Genomic DNA, 23,339 nt, shown 5'->3' with positions numbered 1-23,339 from the left:
GAACAAAGCACACAAAGGATAAAAGAACCAAACAACAAATAGACCCACACCTGTGTTGTGCAGAATTTGTTTTGTGTATGTGTGAATAATTCACCAACAGTGGACGTGGCCTCCAACTTTCAACTATCCAAAAAAGCCAATCTTTTCAAATCAAGGCAATTCCATATATTTTTTTAAGAAAACAGAACATCGAAGTGCTCTTCAAAGAACATAATTATGAACCAGCACATCAGACACTTGAAGACACAAAGACGGAACGGTGTGGGTTTGTTTCTGCATGCAAATAACGGAGAGCATTTGCACATAAAAAATGTAAATAACAGCCTGGCAGGAATGAAACAAAAGGCACAAAGGACGGCTGGTGATGTTGACAGCTAGTGAGGACAAACAAAACAAGGCTTTTGTGATGCTTCATTTAAAGATTTTAATTTAAAAACAGTGCTTTTTCTTTTGAATCCCACCTGTTTGACATCGTAAGCGAAGAGCGCGTACATCAGATCCGCAGAGAGCGAGTACTTCACCGCTTTGAAGGCCGTCTGAGTGAAAAGAGAAATAGTGAGCTGAACCATTCAAAGTTTAAACACACTTTCTTTTTACACTTTCTTAACCCTCAAGGACATATTTTGACATAGTTACACAAAAGCAAGTGAAAAACTAAATTGAAAAGCCATACTTGCCAACCTTAAGGAATTATAAAAGCATCTCTCTACGGAAAATGATTTAATTTGGACAGGCTACATTGCTAACATCCTTGTTATTTCCAGCATTCATCCGCATACCTATGACCAAATAAACCGCATGCACAAACTAATGTAGCAAGTAAAAGGCCATACAACCACAAGGGAGCAGGTACTGACATTTCTGAGAGGATGGGAGACTTTTTATGGATGGCATTTCAAATATGTTTTGCAGTTAGACCCTAAAAGCCACAACTAATTTAAAAAAGGTTATTTGGTATCTTGGAGTCGGATACTGAGTGTGTGTTTTGGAGTTTTTTTGTGTTTAAAGGTCCTTAAAGTGGCCTTTTAATGCTTTTAGGGGTTTCCTACATCACTCTGTAACACTCACGCTTCTATTGGCTAGCGCTCCAACATATTGCACGTGATAGGCTAAGGGGGCGGGACATCTCTAAGGCCAGCTAACCAATCAGAGCAGACAGAGGGTGAAAAGAGGGGCTGCAGCACAGGCAGTATGAGGAGAATAAAGAGCTTTTTGAACATTAAAGCATGGAGACATGTCCCAGTAGAGACACTACATACTGATATACACCTGAACATCAGCAGGAGAGGACTCTTTAAAGTAGAGACACTACATACTGATATACACCTGAACATCAGCAGGAGAGGACTCTTTAAAGTAGAGACACTACATACTGATATACACCTGAACATCAGCAGGAGAGGACTCTTTAAAGTAGAGACACTACATACTGATATACACCTGAACATCAGCAGGAGAGGACTCTTTAAAGTAGAGACACTACATACTGATATACACATGAACATCAGCAGGAGAGGAATCTTTAAAGTAGAGACACTACATACTGATATACACCTGAACATCAGCAGGAGAGGACTCTTTAAAGTAGAGACACTACATACTGATATACACATGAACATCAGCAGGAGAGGACTCTTTAAAGTAGAGACACTACATACTGATATACTGTACACCTGGACATCAGCAGGAGAGGACTCTTTAAAGTAGAGACACTACATACTGATATACACATGAACATCAGCAGGAGAGGACTCTTTAAAGTACAGACACTACATACTGATATACTGTACACCTGGACATCAGCAGGAGAGGACTCTTTAAAGTAGAGACACTACATACTGATATACACATGAACATCAGCAGGAGAGGACTCTTTAAAGTAGAGACACTACATACTGATATACACCTGAACATCAGCAGGAGAGGACTCTTTAAAGTAGAGACACTACATACTGATATACACATGAACATCAGCAGGAGAGGACTCTTTAAAGTACAGACACTACATACTGATATACACCTGAAAATTCTGCTATTTTCAGACAGTTTTCAGTTTAAGGGGTCAACTCTTAAAACATCGAGGCCACCTTTGCTTTTTGATTGCATTTGCTAGCTAACAACAGCGCCCAAAATCCTTATTAAATCCCCTTATGCAACCATTATATGCACAAGGTTCAACAATTCAGTAAAAAAAGAAAAAGAATAACGTACCTGGAGGCCAAAAGGAGAACACTAAAACACTGATTATAACGATGCAATTGGCAAACAGCTAAATGTATTCTGCATTTAATAAACATTCCCTTTTAAATTACACATTTAAAGCAGGATTTTGGTTCGCAGGAAGATGATCACACTATCTATTCAGTAATTTGATTGCATAAACACTAATCTAGAATATTATCTCTCTCTTGCTGATGATGGTAGAGGTGAGATGAGGTGAGGGGAGCAGATTTGCCGACATGCTACACACACTCCCTGCAGGATACTGTCATATCGAGAGTCTGCTCTGACATGTTTCCTGCTACCTCCGGGGAGCCAATCACGCCTCAAAGACTAGAGAGGACTAGCTAGCAGCAATGTACAGGAGGCCTATAGTCCCAAATGTACTTTATCCCTACACAGATTTTCTTTGTTGAGTCTCAGATTTTTTTTCAAATAACTTTTTTTCTTTTTCTCCATATCCCCTAGGGGGCTCCGTAGAATTCAGACTGATTTATGCATCTGCTCTATTTCATGTTGAGCTATAGGTCAACATGAAATAGAGCAGATGCATAAATCATTATATAGTTGAGATGGCAGTGAGTAAATGATCTCCTATGTAATACAACCCATAGGCATGCATCAGCTAAAACTGCTAAAACGTCGTATTTCAAAAAATAAGGAGAAGGGTTAAAAAAAAGCACTAACAAACGTGCTGTTGGCCAGGATGAAGTCCGTCTCGTTGGAGGCGAAGTTAAACTTGATAACGTGGCCGTCGCGGTTCCTGTACACCACCTCTGAATCTGAGAGAGAAAACACACACACTTAGAATGATTACATGTCCCATTACACATGTCACTGGGAGGATCCTGGAACAAATCAGTTGCTGACCAAAAATGTGGGTACCACAGCAACAGTAGAGATATCTGTAGAAGAAAGCGCAACAATAACGGAGACAGGATTCAGGTGGATTCCTTCTTATTCAAATTCTAAATACACACATTCTTACAAACATCATATTTCTTTGTTTGAGTGACAGTTCAAGCCTCAGTGCATCTATGGTACTAAAGTGCAATATCATCTTCAAAAAACTACTTTTATCTCACATGTACAGATGTCTCCTTTAAACACTCGTCCCCTGCACAAGGTAAAAACTGAATACTATAGTGTCATAAGCAAATGTCAAATCTGCACATATATATAATTTACACTCAATGTGTATATAGCTGCAGGGGCGGATCTAGAAACATATTCATGGGGTGGAAAGAGGGTGGCAGGAGAATTTCAGGAGTGGCATCCCCTGGCAGAAGTATATGCTGATTTAATCGCAGTCATATCAATCAATGTTAACTTGGAAAGCCACAATTGATATTTTAACTCAATAGCATTTGGTGACATTATTGTGGCACATCAGTAAAGCCTTAAATATAAATATATAAGGTGGCAGACATAATTTAATGACTTTTAACTGAACAATAACTGCATGAGTTTGTCTCACTCTTAGACCAGCAGGGGTACCAATGTATGCAGACTGCTGCAATAAGTACATTAATTAACTGTCTCATCGATGTGTGTCTGTATGAATATGATACTATTAACAATCATATTATTCAATGATTCATATTATTATTCATATTATCAGCTGTCAATCACTGTTATGATTCACATATTCAGTGTTATTATTAAATAAACTATATTTTTTGGAGGAGTTAATGATGTTCCTCAAGATGCTTGCTCACCCTCCTTCAAATTTGAAAGACAAGTAATTACTATCATATATCAAAAGAATCAAAAGAACAGTTCAGCGCCCAACGACTTCATTGCAAACAGTTATAACCTTGTCTTTACATCAGAAAGAACAAACATTAAAGAAGTGACTAACTGCATCAGTTAGGGTTAAAAAACGTGTATTCAGCTAAAACATATACATCACTGCAGTTATTATCCAGTGTAAAGCCCTTACCTACTGGCCTAGTTAAATCAAAGTAGTTACTTTTCTTTGGCTGGGCAGTGAAGTTTTACACACCGTCTGATTTGACTCTCTCAGGACTTGAAACAGTTTTTGGGGGCAGCACCCCACAAAGAAGAACAATATTATACACACGTAAGGTCATCATCTTAACAGTTTATTATTCTCATCGACTCATCCGTGAGCAGAGCATCAAGTTGGCATGCCTATCATAGCTGAATGTGGCGATTACCATCTTGATCAGCAAAACGCCTCACAAACGATTTAAAGCTATGGTGCGTTTTGATTCAATGCTGAGTACAGCCAAACTTGACAGGCTCTTCTCTGTCATAGTAGACCGCAAACAGTGGCGGCTCCAGAGTATTTTTGTTGGGTAATCTATGGTAGGGCTAACCCATACAGTGGTGGGGCTCAAGTCAGTATTTGCAATGTAATTACATACACGCTCCGCTTGACAGTGAAACGCCACGCGTGAGGTTTAGATTAGTTCCCTGTCTCACTTCAAATTGAACTGTATGAAATAAAAAGGCACATTTGTCTTGTAGTAAATAAAAAGGGCGACCTGGAGCCAATCCTGCAATTTACCCACAGGTGAAAGAGATTTTTGGAAATACTAACATAAAATACACATTCTGGTGCTCTCTTGAGAAGAAAACTAAATCAATCTATTACTACACGACATATTTAAAAAAATGAATGCCATTTTAGTTTTTTGTTACTTTGTTCTGAAAGCTGAACCTGCTGCTCCTCACAGAGAGAAGAGGGAAGAGGCTGTGTGAATGACTTTACATTGTGGATAAGGGTAGCCCCCATTGTTCTGTGTGTAAAAATGAAAGACAGCCCACACACCTATCAATCATCAAACCGTGGGGTCTTATTTCATTACGTGTTGATTTATATCAACACTAATGTTGTATCGATGTATATAGAGATGTACTACAGCAAAAGTATTCTCCGTCGGGACTTCCTGCAACAACACCACGTCGTTATCTTGATTCTGATTGGCCAGAAGACATTATCAAAGATGTTCTAATTGAGAAGACGATCACTACGTGACAAATGTTTTCAAAACCGTTTCTGGTCTTCGGTATTTCCAGACAAGTGGCTACTGAAATCAATCTTACAAACTGCTGTCTGTGCAATTTACTCCGTGCGAGTTGGCAGACTTTGTTTTGCTTACTTTAGTTTAACATCATTTTTCATGGTGGGGCTAAGCCATTTCTTGGTATGGGTGTAGCCTATCCCAGCCATACCCTGGCGCCGCCACTGACCGCAAATACCTCATTCCTTCCGTCTACTTGGATCCGAAATGCTTCTCGTTTTGCGCGTGTCCCCCCGTTCAAATGAAATCGCCGCCAATCATATTTCCACGCTCGCGCCAGGGCCGGGGTTACAAGGCTCGCGTCTTGTGCTGCATTCACTTGCACTAGGACATTAGAGATTTTCTCTCATAAGTGTCCGATGAGCCACAATTTTTTTTTCAAAACAAAGCTGCCATCTGAGGTGGCAGCTGCCACCCCGTGCCATCACGTAGAACCGCCACTGCATAGCTGTTACTCAAACATATTCAATATAAACACATATAGCTATAAAGTCACACTTTCTATCAACATAAACACCTTTAACAAAACTAACTTAGTATATTAACATTTCAAAATGAAATCTGTAACCTAACTGTTTATAAAGTGTTTATCAAAGACCCATTTCTTAGATATGTAATCTATATATTAAGAAATAAAATCATCCGTTGAGTTCTTCCAAACAATAATTTGACTGTTGAGCTAAATAAATTAAAGTAGACACAAAAATAATTGTACATTGCGGGGGTGTACCACACTATTTACACTGTTTTTATTATATCAGTTATATCCATGGCTTGAAGCTAAATATTAAAAAAACTAAATGGCAGCTCCTGGCTGGGGAAACACACCTGGTTAATTGGAAGGAACCATCTGCTAAAAGCCAGAGGGGTGTCCTTGGGAGACACTTAATCTAAACCACATCTTTTAGGGAGGGGGATGTTGTTTCTCCCCTGCAATTGACTCTCTCCACAGAGATTATATAAAGCCCTGCAGGGAGGCCACTCACACACAAACACCTCTTTGGACTACACACACACACACACACACACACACACACACACACACACACACACACACACACACACACACACACACACACACACACACATACATACATACACACACACACACACACACACACACACACACACACACACACACACACACACACACACACAGACACACACACACACACACACACACACACACACACACACACACAGACACAGACACAGACACACACACACACACACACACACACACACACACACACACACACACACACACACACACACACACACACGGGTTGCAGTCGAATTGTCCAAATAACCAGCTCGTCTTTTCCTATCCACTATTCCTATCCACTATTCCTTGACCTCTGTGTGATACGTCACAGGGTTAAGGAATAGTGCTTAGGAGAATTCAAAAGGACTTAGGAAAAGAGACTGTGGTGCTTTGAGAAGGCTACATGGATTTTTAATAATAACGGCGGACTGCTGTAAGCGCATCTAGATACTTTGCACCGTGCTCTGATGGTGTTTTTCTATACTTTATGAACGTGGACAACAGTCAAACATATATTCTTCATTAGGTTGGAATTTAAATAAAAAAGTGAAGTTAAAATTAAGCTTGTCTCCCACCGGACCACACCTATTAATCCACATGATCCCAATACGTATGATTGTATGCCAAGATCTTAAAATAAATACAAATGTATTTATTATAAACGTCCTTAACCTATCACTGTGTATATCACCATTCAAACATGTGTAACGTTTAAGAACCCCCACACAGCTCAGTAAACGCTGTGAAATGTTGACTTTATTTGATAATTTCAGTCAAAAAGTAACGGACATATTTCTCATTTAGATTATTATAGTGTTACGTTCAAAACAAAGCACTTTGGCAAGTTACCACATAAGTTGTAAAATGCTTAATAAGCACCGTTACTTTCATGACACTCATTTCTCGGTCAAAATCGGTTGTTTCCGTGAACGGACGAATGTTGTGTCACGGTAAACGTGGCGGCCGCAAGGCATTGTGGGGCAGCATTTTGTCTCCTTTAGTAAAGGAAGGTCCAGTGTTTCCTAAGCTAAAGGAGGTTATAAAGGAAGTTTCAAAGCTCCTTTCCTATCATCTCTAGATAATTCTAACAGCTGTTATCACTGAGGGACTTCCGGGTCATTTCACTCCGTTAGGAAGGTTAAACATTTTGGGAATTTTCTAGGAAAGACAAAAGAGAAAGAAAAGTTTAAAGAAACTCTTAAAAGCAACTGGTTACATTTTGGGGGTTTTCTTCTACCAATTTACCACCAATAAATCGCCTGAAAGAAGATGAAAAGGGAAGGCCCTCAAGTGAAGACATGAAGGACAGGTAGGAAGCATGTTATGAATTGTTTGGACATGTGCTTAGCATTTCTGGCTACAGCTGTAACATGGAAGCATTGTGCACATGCACCAATCATGTTTCTTTTGCCGATGTGATACACATGTAGCTTTTTACACCTCGTGAAAATTAAAGCATGAGAGCTGGCTGTTCTCATGCGTCACTGAGTGATTTCCTCCCCTGTAATCAGCTGCAAATTCAACCACAATGAGTTCCAGGAGTTCAAAGAGGGGAGGGGGAGGGGCACAGCTGCTTCAGGATCAGTTTGAAGAGCATGTTCAGTATCTGAAAGAGTCTGGATTCACTCATTTAAAGTCATGAATTGCAGAAAAGACAAAGAAGATGGACCGATACGTGTGTGTGTGTGTGTGTGTGTGTGTGTGTGTGTGTGTGTGTGTGTGTGTGTGTGTGTGTGTGTGTGTGTGTGTGTGTGTGTGTGTGTGTGTGTGTGTGTGTGTGTGTGTGTGTGTGTGTGTGTGTGTGTGTGTGTGTGTGTGTGTGTGTGTGTGTGTGTGTGTGTGTGTGTGTGTGTGACATTCCCAGTGAATGATAGGCAGGCTTCCACCAGCTTCCACTGATTCCCCTTGTAGTCTGTGATTCTCTTTCGTCTTCTGCAGAAAGAGAAGTGAAATATGAGCATAATACGCTTTAAAATCAATTTCTAAAATGCCCGGAAGGAACAAGTAGGAGATTTTTAAGGAAGCGCTATGTTTGAGTGCACTAAAATTAAAAGCAGATTTTTCAACCTAGTTCCTGGAAATAAGTGCCAGTCAGTATAGCTTGTCGGATAAAAAGCAATTAAATTCTGAATATAAAGTTGCATGGTTTTCTATTAAGGACTTCATAAAGATACCAATGAATAAAATGTCTCTATTTGAGAGAAGACTACTAGAATGTATACCGACTTCCTGGAATTAAGAGCCAGTCAGTAAAGAGTTTCTGGTAAAACCTTATCTTGAAAAATAAGGCATTATGCTAATTTTCCATTAAGGTGTTTTCAGATGAAAAGATACCAATAGATATCACGTCTTTCTTGTGAAGACCACCCGACCACAAAATTAGATATAATGAAAATGTGTTTTAGAAAGAGTTGTTTTGTGTACATTTATTTGGCTTGATTGTTTTCCCCTTGCAATCAGTAATAGTATAATGAAGAAGGCCTTTTTTCTCTTCCTGTTTTCCTTCTTATTTCGACAAATTATACACACCACCACCGTCATGAATAATGCATGTCTCTTTCTCATATGGGTCACCGCTAAAGATGTATTGTTTGTGCAGACCTCCTTAGCAATCATGTATTACAGAGCAAGTAGCTTGAAACACACACACACACACACACACACACACACACACACACACACACACACACACACACACACACACACACACACACACACACACACACACACACACACACACACACACACACACACACACACACACACACACACACACACACACACACACACACACACACACACACACACACACACACACACACACACACACACACACACACACTCTTCATCTCTTATGTAAGTACCTGGATGTTCCTTTCATCCATGGCTTAATGTGATGTAAACCAACTGGGCTTTACATTACAGATACGTTAAGAAAACAACACAATGGCTCCATGAATAATACACAGCCACATTGACCCGATGAATACACAGCATGTAAAAATAGATGTAAGCAATAAGCAATACAAACCGTGTCTGCTGACAGATTATTATATGATTTCAAGAGTGAGGGAAGCATCCATAATGACATGATGCAAGGAAATCAGTATTAAGCACACAGAGCTGTATGTATATAAAGTACTGCGTTTCTGCACCACTGAGATATATTCGGTTGACGTTTGCCTTCATGGTAGTACATTAAAAGCATGTATATTTCTATTGCTATAATTCAACAAAAATAGAAACGTTGTTTTGATCTTAAGTGTAAGACGTGTAAAAATCCATTGTCAATTCAGTGCCAGAATACCAAAAATACATGTTTCTGAACCGGAAGGATGGATGGGTAAAACTGACTTTAGACAAGAAAAAGTGTACTTTGTGTTTAACCAAAAGTGAAAAATAGATTTTCAAAATGTACATCTGTAACTTATATGACGCAACAAACATGCTTAGTTTTGTTGTGTTTTTCAATAGTTTCAATTCATGTTTATCACGTGTTTTTGAACTAGAACAAACGGTTTCCACTTCAGAAAATTGACAATGCAGTTTAATATTGACTAAACAATAATGTAAAAAAACTATTCACTACTGTTCTGATCTCAATATTTAAAGTGCATCACCTCACATACCAATGAGAAACACTATTTTTCCAGTCTGGATTTCTATTTCTTAGCGTGAAGTTACCAGTTACCGACTTGAGTGGGGTTTTGACTTGAAATAACTTCATAAATGGGGCGAAGCCTGCGAGCTAGTTCAGGCAGTCAACTCGAGCACTTATGCTGCATTCATACATAACGCCCCTTGCCACTCTACAACCAACCAATCAGAGTCTCCTTAATATGCCGCTCTATTTAACCTGCCAGATCTCTCTCTATGCATGGCTTGCTGCTGCTTTGCTGCAGCTACTTCCACGTCGTTGCTGCTGCTTGCTGCCCCACCACCACCCCAGCTTCCACCCCAGCTTCCACCTGTAGGCTTGGGGGGTTAGTTATTTAATCATCACTCATCGTGCTATGTATATCTGTGGAGTGATGAGGCCCGAGCCTAGACGCCAAACTCAACTATATGCTGCTTCTAATAAGCATGTTAAAGAAACACGTGAGTTGTCTGACTGAAATGAGATTAAGTGGTGCTTGTCGTGGATTTTGCTACCTTTTAGACAGGCTAGCAGTTTCCATCTGATACCAGTGTTTGTGCTAAGCTAAGCTAACTGGCTGCAGGTTGTAGCTAAACTGAATCAAACATGGTGTCATCTTCTCATCCAATCTAAAAACTAAAACAAAGTGTTCAAACATGTTGTTTTTCACCCTCTAGCAATAATACCAATACTCAGGATGTGATCTTCTGTGTTTATTCTAAATTTCCCTCTGCAGAACCGGCGGTGTTACTCAGGAAACAGATTACGGTGCCGATGTGTTGTGATTGTTTTGCTCTGCTTACCTGACAGGTTTGGGAATATCATCAAAATGAGATTCAGCGCTGGTTTTAAACTCAAGGAGCTGCAATCTCATGTCTTAATTATCTCTTATATTATTTAGTTTTGAAGTGCTACGACGAGCCTTTCCTCTGCAAGTGTCTCTTGTGCTGTTAAATAAGGCGTGAGACTGTGAGGTTAGAGGAGAGAAGAGGTTGGGGGGAGGAGCAATTTCCCTCAGATGTGTTTCAAATATAACCACAACACCTCCAGGAGGCCCGGCAGTACATTTTAAATCATACTTGTTGTCACAGCCCAGATTTACACCACACAACATGTCAGCAGGTAATTTTCCAACGTTCTCATCAATCTCGTGAAATACAGAAAGTAATGGGACAGCTGACCCTGTTGGGTTAAACAAATCATTATTGCGACACAAAACAAGTCATTCTGGCTCTCCCAGGTGATGTAATGCAGCCTTCAGCTAACGGCTAACTGATGCAGTCCATCACTTCCTGACTTGTATGATCTGAGTGATGGTTTTTCAAAGCATCTGATTTGCACACTGAGCAGGAGCTGTATCTGCTGAAAACGCCTGCAGGCTGCGAGCTGAAAATGTATTATTTAGCATTTTGTGTTATTTTATACATTGGTTAACTTGTATGGCGTTCTCTTCCTGCAGATCTACTGAAGTTTTTTAAAGTGTCACGCTCAACCCTTTTTTCCTTTTGACATTCTTCACTTAATTCTCATTTATTTTTATTTTCTGTGTCCCTGAACTCTCATGCTCTTGTTTGGATTGGCGTTGCGTTTCCCTGCATACATGAAACAACTTTCTAATGTGCAAGGACGCTGTGATTTATTATGATAAGGTGCCAACAATCCTGCAGTTTAGGAAAAAGTCATGAATCTGACTTTTCCAAGGACCAATCCAGTGAATGAGGCCCTTTGAGCTGAAAGGCGCTAATGAGGCGTAACACCGTGGGGAACAGCAGAACTGGGTGAAACTCGTGATCTGAAATCCAGTCGAGATCAAATGTGTGTCCCAGTCTTTAGGGAGTTAAATAAGGTCCCCACGAGCACACTGAAACATACATCTGTGTGTGAGTGTGTGAAAGAGGCCGTCCTAACCTGAGCCATAATGAGAAGCCACAGGCCGAGTCATTAGTATCATCTCTCTGTGGAGCTGAAGGACGCAGCATGCAGAGGGTTTCTGTTCAAGTATTTAGAAAGGTGTTATATTGAATCTTCCACTTCCCTGAATTGACCGTTAAGGCAACAGTTTAGTGGAGGAAAACGTACTCCGAATGTATCGTTAAAGCCCCTGTCACACTGTCCCGAAATTGACACCTGATGGACACACAATTAAGGAAATGTTCAAATTCGGCTCTGATTGTAGCAACATCGGGCCATTCGTGAGGGCATCTTAAGCCATCGTATGACCGCCGGTGGAGTTTCTCAGGCTCCGGCAGCAACTTCGGGAGCGGTGGCAACATCTTTGGCATGCCACAGATGGCTTAAGATGCCCTCACGAATGTCCCGATGTTGTTACGATCAGAGCCGAATTTGGACATTTCTTTTATCGTGTGTCCATCTGGTTGTTTTATTGCACAACAAAATCATGTAAAAATATTATGTAAATAACCCAATTTGTGTTCTGTGAAACTAAAAAGGATATAATATATTATTTTGAAGGCGAGGAAGTTGTTGTTGCTATGGAAACAACATTACGGAGAAAATTTAATATCTTCTACATATAAAGACGGAGAAAGTAAAGAACAAAGTCTGAAAATATCAGTACAGTATCATAATACTTGAACATAATTGTTTGTGTTACTTTCGTTGCAGTTGTATGTCTTAACTGTAATGTAAATGTTGCCTTCGTGTGTGGTTCGGGGCCATCTTCGTGCGAAATTCACAATTCCATATTCGTGTTTCCATCGGGTGTCAATTTCGGGACAGTTTGACAGGGGCTTTAAGGGGCCCTACTATGCCCTTTTCTGGTTTATATTTGAGCCTCTCTACTGTCACATGACACATCTTTTATTTTTCTCATACTGCCTGTGCTGCAGCACCTCTTTTCACCCTCTGTCTGAAACCAGAGCTGCTCTGATTGGTTAGTTGGCTGGCTCTATTGCTATTGGTCAACCGCTTAGAGATGTCCCGCCCCAATGTGTTGTAAGTATATCTTACTATGGTAAAAGTACAAAGTATAAGCATAAAAATATACCTAAATCGACACATTTCAGAATCACATTCAAGAAATTATAATTATTGATGCATTGGAGTAACATGGAGTAACTAAAGCTTTCAGATACTGGCAAAGGCTGGCTTCCAAGATGTGGTGAAGTAGAAGCATAAAGGAGAATCAAATGAAAATACTCCGTTGTTCAACATTGTATAATACATGAGTACATATACTCTGTGCCCGTCATGTTGACAACGAATCGTCTCTCTGTTGATCTCCTCCAGCCACAGCTGCTATTCTCTCTCTCTCTCTCTCTCTCTCTCTCTCTCTCTCTCTCTCTCTCTCTCTCTCCAATGTAAACACAATCTGTCACGCTGTCACGACGCCAGTTAACACACATGGAGATTGACCTGTAAGTGAGCAGGAACATGTGGAGCAGTGATTGCTCTCAGCGTGATGACACAATAAAGCGCTCGGTCACATATCGAGACTCGTGCTGTAACACCTCCTTCTTATGTAACATGTGAGGAAACTGTAATGAGGAGGTGTTGGCCTGCAGGGAGATCGTTTCTCCTGCTGTGATGATGTTAAAATAGCTTTGAAGATACTGCGTTTTAACATTAGACAGAAGTCTGCCATTTCTTTCCTGCATCTCCAAGGAACGCAGTGCACATGTGGGAGTGCATAAATAACTATAATTATTGCCGGTTTATTTTAAATAACCAGCTTTGTCTTGTAAGTAAATAGAAAAAGAGTTTGAAAAGCAACCCTGTCTCCCAAAGAGTCATGATTATACAATTCTGATACATTTTCCAATTCTGTTTCACATGTAAAAAAAACACTTTGGTGAAAAGGTCAAGGAAAAGATTGTGGATTTACTTAAATAATAATAATAATAATAATAATAAATAACACCTCCTTTCAATTTTTAAGAATGAAATACAAATCTTTCCCTCACCTTAAGTGGATACACATATAAACGTTTATATTGCTTTTGTTGCTACAGGCAGAATAGTAGAAAGTAGAAATCAATCACTCAGGGCATCATTTGATTTGGCAATAAAATGATTCATGTTTTTAATTATGTTGAATTAAATGTCAACTAAGGTCGAATTTGATCATTTAAAAACAGCATAAATACTTCTGCAGAATAATTAAATTTAAACTTAATTTCTAGCAAACATGTCTTACATTAATTTACTTATGTTTATTAGTAAGTAAATTAAAGTAATTATGTTTATAAGTAAGTAGCCAAAGAACTTTCAGGCAGCTTTACGAGGGATACAAGATTTGAATTAGTAGTACAGTGTGAAAGGACTATTTATTTTGATACAAGTACAATTTTAATTGTAATAGTCCAGCTCATTCAGCGCTCTTTTATAAATGTATCTACTGGTTTGCTTCGGACATTTTAATTATTTACTGAATCTCAGTGGACTGGACTGTATAGCGGTGCAAAATGAGCATCGAGGTTAAAGCTTGGGGTTTTTCTAAGTGACCATTGCACAGCATTATAAATCAGCACTTATTGAGAACATTGGATTATTATTATTATGTTCTGTACTATGGTCTGTCCCGCTGTGGGAGGATGTTTGACCCCGAGTCACTGCAAGCTGCTCCTGATTCAACAAGACACTGTGAGGCCATCTGTGTTGAGACTGCAGATCAGCAGGACTCTGTGTGTGTGTGTGTGTGTGTGTGTGTGTGTGTGTGTGTGTGTGTGTGTGTGTGTGTGTGTGTGTGTGTGTGTGTGTGTGTGTGTGTGTGTGTGTGTGTGTGTGTGTGTGTGTGTGTGTGTGTGTGTGTGTGTGTGTGTGTGTGTGTGTGTGTGTGTGTGTGTGTGTATACACAGATTAAGTGTAGTGAAGAATAAAAGAGAAATATATAAAAAACAAAGATTGAGGTCATCCAAAGGGATCAAATAGCTCATAACTACATATTTTAATTTATATACATATTTCCAATATGAATTGTATTTTAACTATAAATCTAATAATAATAAAAAAAAATCTGAACACATATACTCAGATTTTTTAAATGTTTCAAACTTATTTTAATTTTTTATATTTAAGTTATTTTAAATGTTTTTTAAAAATATATTTTAGGTTTACTTTCAATATAATCTTTATAGCAGAGCAATGTACATACATTTAAATGTGGGTTCAGTTGAAATCATTTGCATTTCAGTTTTACGATTATTGTATTTGAATGTCTATTTCATCTTTATTCAATTTAACCATTAATAAAGTGTACTTTCACGCATTACAAACGCAATCATCCAATATTCATATGAAACGTGCATGTGACCCTGAATGCATCATGGATTCCCCAAAGCTGTATCTCCTATGAGATCATTCCTTCACTCGTGCAGACTTTTAGCTGCTCTCTTCAGAGACTGTCTTCTTGGTGAATAGATGGTTTTAATATCATGGCATGAAAGCTCAGGTGGAGAGATTCTCATGTTCTGCTAGTGCACCTCCCCCAATGCGCTGAACCTTTTACCCGGGTAGGAAGAATGTGTCCATCTTGAAATGTATCTGGACAATATGTATGTCGTATTGTCATACTGATATTCTGTACAAACTGTGAAGACCACTGAGACAAATGAAACATTTGTGATATTGGGTTATATAAATAAACATTGATTGATTGATATAAGCTTTTTATTAAAGTCTTATTTTCACAAGTCAGTGCTGCTTCGCTCTGAAACGACAGACCATTGGAGTTAATTCTTTTCAGAGAAAAAGTGTCCAAACTGTATTAATTTAAATATTTAGCAGCTTTAAAACACCATCTCTATCCAAATCTGACAAAACCTGGGAAAATATCTCAAAAATGTCACTTTGAGAAGATATAAATACCAAAAACTGTCTCATCATGCTTCCCAAATGTCACCTTCTCACTTCCTTCTCAAAGGCACTGTTTCCCTTCTCCTCTGTTACATCACCATCACTCTCCTCACAATGTCGCGCTGTCCTCTCCTCCTACTGAGCTCCATCACCTCCGTCTCTGCCTCTCTGCAGACACTTCCTGCATGATGATTCAACTGCCACTTTAACGGGGAAACACCCTGGTGGACGTATTTTCCTCCGTGAAGCCTCAATTAACAACTTCTTCTCACAATGAACGCTCTCATAAAAGTCCTCATTCAAAGCAAGACGATGTCCCTTTGAAGGGTGGGATCAACACATTCTACATCTTGTGAGAGTGGAAGCAACGAAAACACACTAAGTGAAAAATACCCAGAATGCACTGCAAGTTATTGGAAAATGAAGCATGAATCTCACTTTTTCTTAACCACGAAAAAGGACCTTCTCTGTCTTTGCTATTTTTATATCTTATAGCTGGGTGCTACTGTAAATGTTTACAGATGTTTTAAGGAGCCTGTTGAAAGGGATTCTGGGGAATGTAGTGCATGCGTCACCACATGCCATACTGTATATTGTTTTCAGGCTTCTCAAATGCTATCAATTAGCATGTTAGCTGCACTTTAAGTCACTCGGTAACTCTTTTAAGAACTGTTCGCCTTCCTTCACGCCAGATATATGAGTAAATATAGCCAGATGGGCTGTATCGCTGTCCATCGGGCTGGAACTGTCCCTTTCTATGTGAATGTAGCCTGGTTGAGGTGCTGAGCATTGAAATGAATTTAGACACTACTGGTGAATTGTGCAACTAATATATCTCAACATAAACTTCCCCAGCAGATTACTACCATTAGGATGATTCGTTTTGAGTAGTAGTATCTTAAATGTTACGTTCAAATATGCAAACTAGGCATTTACTTATTAAATATCCTCAGATCTTTGGAGACCAATCTGAATACTGGGTACATTTTGGGCGTTTTTTGCAATTTTATGACTAAAAGTGTAAATGAGGCATTATTAAATGTTACATTCTGGGTGTTTCTCCCCCTCACTATGTGCCCTTTTTCTACTTTTTCTCGTGATATCCGAGGACTCACCGCTGATCCACGTGGCGTCGGGGTTGTGGACGCTGAACTCTGGTTTGTAAAGATCCGCTGCAGTCAGCTTGGACTTGTTGTTTCCTGGGAGCTCAGCTAAGAGAAAACAGCGTAAAGTCAGATTCTAAGTCTATTTCTTACAGATTTATGACAAACAAGGGAGTAAATAGCGGTAGATTAGCGAGCATACCGGGCGTGAGGACGACCACGGACATGGTGATGAGCGAGCACACGGCCACGATCACCAGCAGAGAGATGGCGATGCCCTTCCAGTTCCTCTCCTGAGGGCTGACATCCACAAACTCCTACACACACACACACACAGAGAAGAAGAACTCAGCATTGGTGCTCTGTGAGTCAGCTGCTTGAAAAAAAACACTTGTTCCTCTGTCATTGTACTTTTAAGCAAACGTTAGCAAAGGATGTTAAACATGGCATTAAATCCCTCAAAACTCACCTTTTCACTCTTGAGTTCAACTCCTAATCCGCTAACTCCTCGCCCCTATTCCACCTAGCATTTATGACACGATTATTTAAGGTCAATTTGGACTCAGAAGCAATGACATTTTAGAAAACTTGTATATTCCTACTAAAGGATTAACACCATTTTAAGAAAGCAGCTTCTTACATTTGTATAAAAAGCTGAAGAGATATTTGCTTGTGTAATGAATTTTTACAATCGTATTGACGCATAACTGTAATCCTGTTTTGCTTCTCCCCAGCGACCCAAAACGAGCCGTCTGTGAAGCATTTTGAAAGATTCTGATAATATGTGAAGAAAAGTAACAAATAAGAAAACAGTAGAAGACCATTCTTTTCTATTATCTGAAAAACTGAAATGTTTCGAGGCGATATTTCATGTTTTTATGGGCTAGAAAGAACACTTGTTAGCAGCCGTCTCCAGGAGCCGCTGCCAGATGAATTGATTTTGCAGTCCAGCTCTTATATTGAACCGTGAAGGGAGAAAGTATTTCCACTCATCCTGTCAATACAGAGCGATGATTACCCACCAAAAACAGCCGTCAGAGTATAAAGCTTTTTGAAAGAAGACATGACCCTGACTATTTTTTGTTTTTACCGCCTTAGCTGAAGCTCTAAGACGTCAAAATCTGTAACCTTTTTTTAAACCTGATGACATTTCTGACCCGGGCTACATCATTTCTCCGGACTTTCCACTCTTTAGTCTCAGGATGATGAAAGCTACCTGCAGATCTTTCTAAAAAAGTGCAAATGACGCAAGAGTGGGGATTTGGGTTCAACCCCAGGATTTTGTGAGAATGTTGGTCGAGGTTTCCAGTAGCGAAACTGCGGGGAATTGAAATAGGTAGCTGTCACATGGAGTTAAATTCACCATCCTTCAGCGCTTGAGAATAACACCGAGTGATGCATCAAAGGAGACAGTATGAAGCCTCTCACACACACACACACACTCACACACACACACACGCACGCACGCACGCACGCACGCACGCACGCACGCACGCACGCACGCACGCACGCACGCACGCACGCACGCACGCACGCACGCACGCACGCACACACACACACACACACATACACACACACACACACACACACACACACACACACACACACACACACACACACACACACACACACACACACACACACACACACTCTCTGTCAGATTCACAAGAACCACTTGTACCCTCTGTTACACTTCCACAGAGAGGTGAGCCAGAAACACATGTTGCAGGATTTGTCATAGTAGAAAAATGCATTAAGAGACGGATATTTCCTGACTTTTTGCTTTGGTTGGAAGCCAAACAAAACCTAGGACACCTTGATTTTGTCACTGGATTTCAAATAGTGTGGTTAGTCTGTTTCTCATCAGGATTACAGAAAAGCTACTGCCATGATATTCAGGAAATTGGTGAGATTGTTGTAGCATGAAGGAAGAACCTATTTAAATTGGGGAGTGGATGGGTACACACATCATGTTTTAAGTATAGAAGCAGCTTTAGTTATGTTGTCTCTTGTATTGCTTTTGTATCAGTGTATTCTGAGCCATGTGTACGATAAGACATGCCCTATAGTGTAATGATGACATATAGGAGGAAGAAAGGTGTAGTAATATTAAAAACAATCAAATCCATCTGATTAAGGAAGAAGAATACATTTAAGATTATCACCCAAAACGAGTCCTTTTTTAAAACGTCAAAGTTGACTTATTTTTATTTAAACGTCCGTAACTTTTATACATTCTTACATAACCAAATCTTGTACCATTTCACATACTCTTTTTAATTTTTTCTAAACCCAAAGTGTGACATTTTTCTAAGCCTAACCAAGACGTTTCGTTGCTGTTAAATAACCAAGTAGTTCTCTTTAACCACATGAAATTATTCTATGTTGTATTTCATTTTGGGAGTTATTGGTATGTTCTTTTGTTCATGTATGCCGGCGGAGGTCTGCGTTCTTCTGGTGCCCTTTCTATTGGCATTTAGTGTTTAATCTGTTCAATCTAAATATAGTGCTATGCAGTATTCTGTGTTCTGTCTTCGAAACAGCCTGAAACCTTTTGGTTCCAAAGATACTGAACATGTAGATTATTACTATACATTAAATTCACCATCCTTCTTCCACTACTGATTTCAGAGTCATTATAATAATTGAGATAAGAGCTTCAGATGCTTCCAGAAGAAGGAGGATAAAGAGATAAGGAGGAATCTGTTTTCAATAATTGAAGTAGGGGGAAGGGGGTGTGCAAAGAAAGCCCTAACCTGTGTGTGTGTGTGTGTGTGTGTGTGTGTGTGTGTGTGTGTGTGTGTGTGTGTGTGTGTGTGTGTGTGTGTGTGTGTGTGTGTGTGTGTGTGTGTGTGTGTGTGTGTGTGTGTCTGTGTCTGTGTCTGTGTGTGTGTGTGTGTGTGTGTGTGTGTGTGTGTGTGTGTGTGTGTGTGTGTGTGATAAGCTACATAAAGATGGCTGTCAATGGTCCATGTCAACACAAAAGATGAAGGACGTTCTATTGTACAGCATAAACATCTCCAAACCCGTTAATACCGATGTAACCTCGGTTTAAAAACACTCAAAATCTCAACCGTTTGACTGAATATTATGTCTTATAAAAGATTATTAGACTTGAACATTAAAAAGAAAAAAGGCTCTCTTGAAACTGAAAAAAATATGTACTTAAACACAGAAAAAACAGTAAAGAAGGAGGTAACAAATAACATTGTCCATTTGCTTAATCAGGAAAAATTGAGTTATAATATTTCTCAGTTGGATTAAACTGTGCAACACTGTTGATAAATGTATATTAAACTATTCCATCACTGACCAAATAAACAACAGCTGATTCCTGAAGGAAGAAACAGCAACTATAGCAAGTGGAAACTACTGAGCTAACTCCTGTTACTCAAGTTATGAAGCTCACTCCATTTACAACACATTTACCATGCAGTGTTGGAAAACGCTCCAAATAGTAGTCTCTGTGTAAACGGCGTGCATGGAGTCAGAATTCATCTATAATTAATATAAAAACGCACAAAGCTAGAAAAATGATTTTACTCCACCAATTGTGTGTATTTTTTAATAATGTCCCTGTAGCCTAATGATCACATTATAAGCGATCACCAGCAGCAGCGAAACGCATCTAGTTTCCCCCCAACATGTATCTCCTCACTGCTGAGTAAATAACAATAAACGCATTTCGCGGTGTGTGTCGGGATACCTCATCCTGCGACTCCTTCGCCTTCTTCTTGCTTGGGTCTTCTTTAGTAGCAGTCATTGTACCGGAGCCCCGGAGCTTCTCCTCCCGGTAATAACATCCAAACCTGTCCGCGCGTCAATTTAGCAGCACGAGCATGAAGCTGCAATCAGTGCAGCAGGGACTTCACTTCCGGTGCTGACTTTCAAAATAGTCCCATTGTTTTTTTTTGTAAAACAACCGTTTATGTCTTTAGATGGGAGAAATACTCAGATCTTATATTTGAGTAAAAGTAGCAGTACCAGAGTGTAGGAATACTCTGTTACAGTAAAAGTCCTGCATTCAAAACGTTCCTCAAGTAAAAGTAGAAAAGTATTAGCATCAAAATATAGTTAATGTACCAAAAGTAGAAGTAGTCATTGTGCAGATTGGTGCATTGCAGAATAATATATAATCTGATTATATATATTCAGATTATATATTATACTTTTAAAATATGCTTTTATTTTTGTAATCAATGCAAACATCTTGTGTCACTTCATATTTTTCTGTCTACAATATTTTTAAGCTAGAAAAAAACATATACGGAGCTACCTGATTTTCATAAAATGTCATTTGTTATTAAACAAGAAAAGTAATACTTATCCGGTGTCACTTTGTATATTTCAGGATCATTTCAATAGGTTTACATCGATATAATGCACTACACATTTGACTTCTTATCAGACACCAAACTATCGATTTTTACAAGTCTACAATAGTTTGTTGATTGCATGTTACTTGTCAGACGCTTTTATCCAAAGCGACTTACATACTCAATACTGTGGGCAATCCCCACAGGAGCAATTTGGGGTGAAGTGTCTCAGGGACACAACGACATGCTGACTGCAGTGGGGTTTGAACCTGTGACCCCCTGATCCGAACACCAACGCACAACCCACTGCGCCACACGCCTGACACATCTTTTAAATGTCAATTTAAAAAACGACAGGATTTTATTTCGAAAACCAATGTAAACATCCGGTGTTACTACACACATTTCTAGCTAACTTCAGAAAGTCTATTTTTTCTTCTCTCTACAAATAGAATCATGATTAATGGAGTATCGGCTGTGTCGCTGTCCATGGTGCTGAAACGGTCCCTGTCTCTTTGAATGTAGCCTGCAGGTGCTGAGCACTGAAATGAATGTAGACACTGCAGGAGAATTGGGGAACATGTGCAACTGATATATCTCAGCATACAACTTCCCCAGCAGATTACTTGCATTCGGATGATTATTTTTTGTATTACAAGTTATCTCAAATGTTAAGTTTAAATATGCAAATTAGGCATAATCATATTAAATATCTTAACGTTTTTGGACACAAATTTGAATACTGGATAGATATTTGACGTGTTTGAGGCATTATGAAATGTTATATTTTGTGTGGCCTTAGGAGAAATCTACTGACACAAATATCAATAGTTGTTAGAATCACCACCATGTGTATATTATACTTTAATAATACTATTTTTTCTGTTTTTCTGTGTTATTGTGTTGCACTGTTGGAGGAGCCTGTGACTTAAGATTTTCAATGTCATAACTACACTGTAGCTATGACTAATAAAAGCCTTGAACCTTGATGAAGACATGCTATATAAGCAAATATCTCACTTTAAAGTATAGGCAATAACTAATAAGATATTTGAATGAAGTAAAGCCCTGGATTCAAAATCGTCTAACACTGGATTATAATCATTGATGTATTCATCATTTGAATGTTGCTGATGCTGAAAGTGGAGCTCATTTGAATGACTTCATATACTGCTGGGTAGCTTTGTGAATGTCTCCTGGGGATCAATAAAGTTTTACCTTCGTCTATTATAAAACCTCATAATGAAACCATCACATTTTAAGTCCCTTATTAATTAAAGCTGCAACAGGAAATGAACAAATGTGAAATCACTCATTACTTTAGTTTATAATTAAACCAAAATCATGTCTGGGGTTTTAATTAACCCTCAAAAAATGACGATGTACTTGACTTTATATATATTTACCATATTGTATTGATTGATTGTTGTGTTTTGATCTTAATGTGTGCATGTGTATAAATGTGTCTGTTGATTGTGTATATATAGGATATACATATTTTATACATATTTTTATATATATTTGTACTTTTGTATTTGGGATTGTAGGAAACGGTATTTTGATCTCTCTGTCTGTCTGTCACAAACTGAAAGATTGACAATAAAGTTGACTTTGACTTGATTACAATTAAAAATGATTAGATCGCCCCATTGACAGAACATAAAAGAACAACTTGGCCAAACTGTATCCCTGTAAACCCAGTCGTTGTATTTGTATGGCTAAACAACAACAAAATGAGCCTAAAATGCTAAATCTACGATACCTACTGGTCTTTATAGTATTGGTACAGCAGTGTGATGTTCCCATAGTGAATGACTGCCTGTTTCTTGCACTTTGTGTTATTTTTACCCCGGATGATGTCACTACTCCTACAGTATCACTTCGGGGACTGGGAGCTCTTGTGTGATATCTCGTATAAGAATACGCCTTGGAAATAACTTATAGGATTAAAGCATGTGCGTGTCATTGGAGAGCAGAGCGCGGGAACGAAGCGAGACAATCAAGCAGATCAGTAACCAGCTGGCCTTTCCCGCTGCCAGAGGACTGGGTGCAAACTGATAGGTGTCACACAGAAAGCCCTGAAGACACACACTCGATAACGATAACAGGAGGTGGGGGAATAAAGGAATGAAGAGGGGAGGAGTGGAAGACAAA

At 39.1% G+C, this 23,339-nt stretch overlaps 1 protein-coding gene across 2 annotated transcripts in view; it reads right to left on the bottom strand.

The window, feature by feature from the left end:
- Positions 1-20,699, bottom strand: part of LOC307030945 (inactive dipeptidyl peptidase 10-like) — a 38,133-nt gene extending 17,434 nt beyond the window's left edge. For both annotated transcript variants that reach the window (XM_079667579.1, XM_079667580.1), the window contains exons 1-5: positions 20,576-20,699; positions 17,072-17,186; positions 16,882-16,977; positions 2,908-3,002; positions 462-536 (exon numbers count right to left, since the gene is read on the bottom strand). In XM_079667579.1, coding sequence (XP_079523705.1) covers positions 462-536; positions 2,908-3,002; positions 16,882-16,977; positions 17,072-17,186; positions 20,576-20,632 — 438 coding nt within the window. In that variant the 5' untranslated portion in view covers positions 20,633-20,699. The remainder of the gene's footprint in view (positions 1-461; positions 537-2,907; positions 3,003-16,881; positions 16,978-17,071; positions 17,187-20,575) is intronic.
- Positions 20,700-23,339: the final 2,640 nt, after the last annotated feature.

Source organism: Notothenia rossii, assembly GCF_949606895.1.
Source record: "Notothenia rossii genome assembly, chromosome: 3".
In the NCBI taxonomy this organism is placed as follows: Eukaryota; Metazoa; Chordata; class Actinopteri; order Perciformes; family Nototheniidae; genus Notothenia; species Notothenia rossii.
Note: the sequence above shows the minus strand (reverse complement) of the source record. Positions and strands in the feature narration are given on the sequence as shown.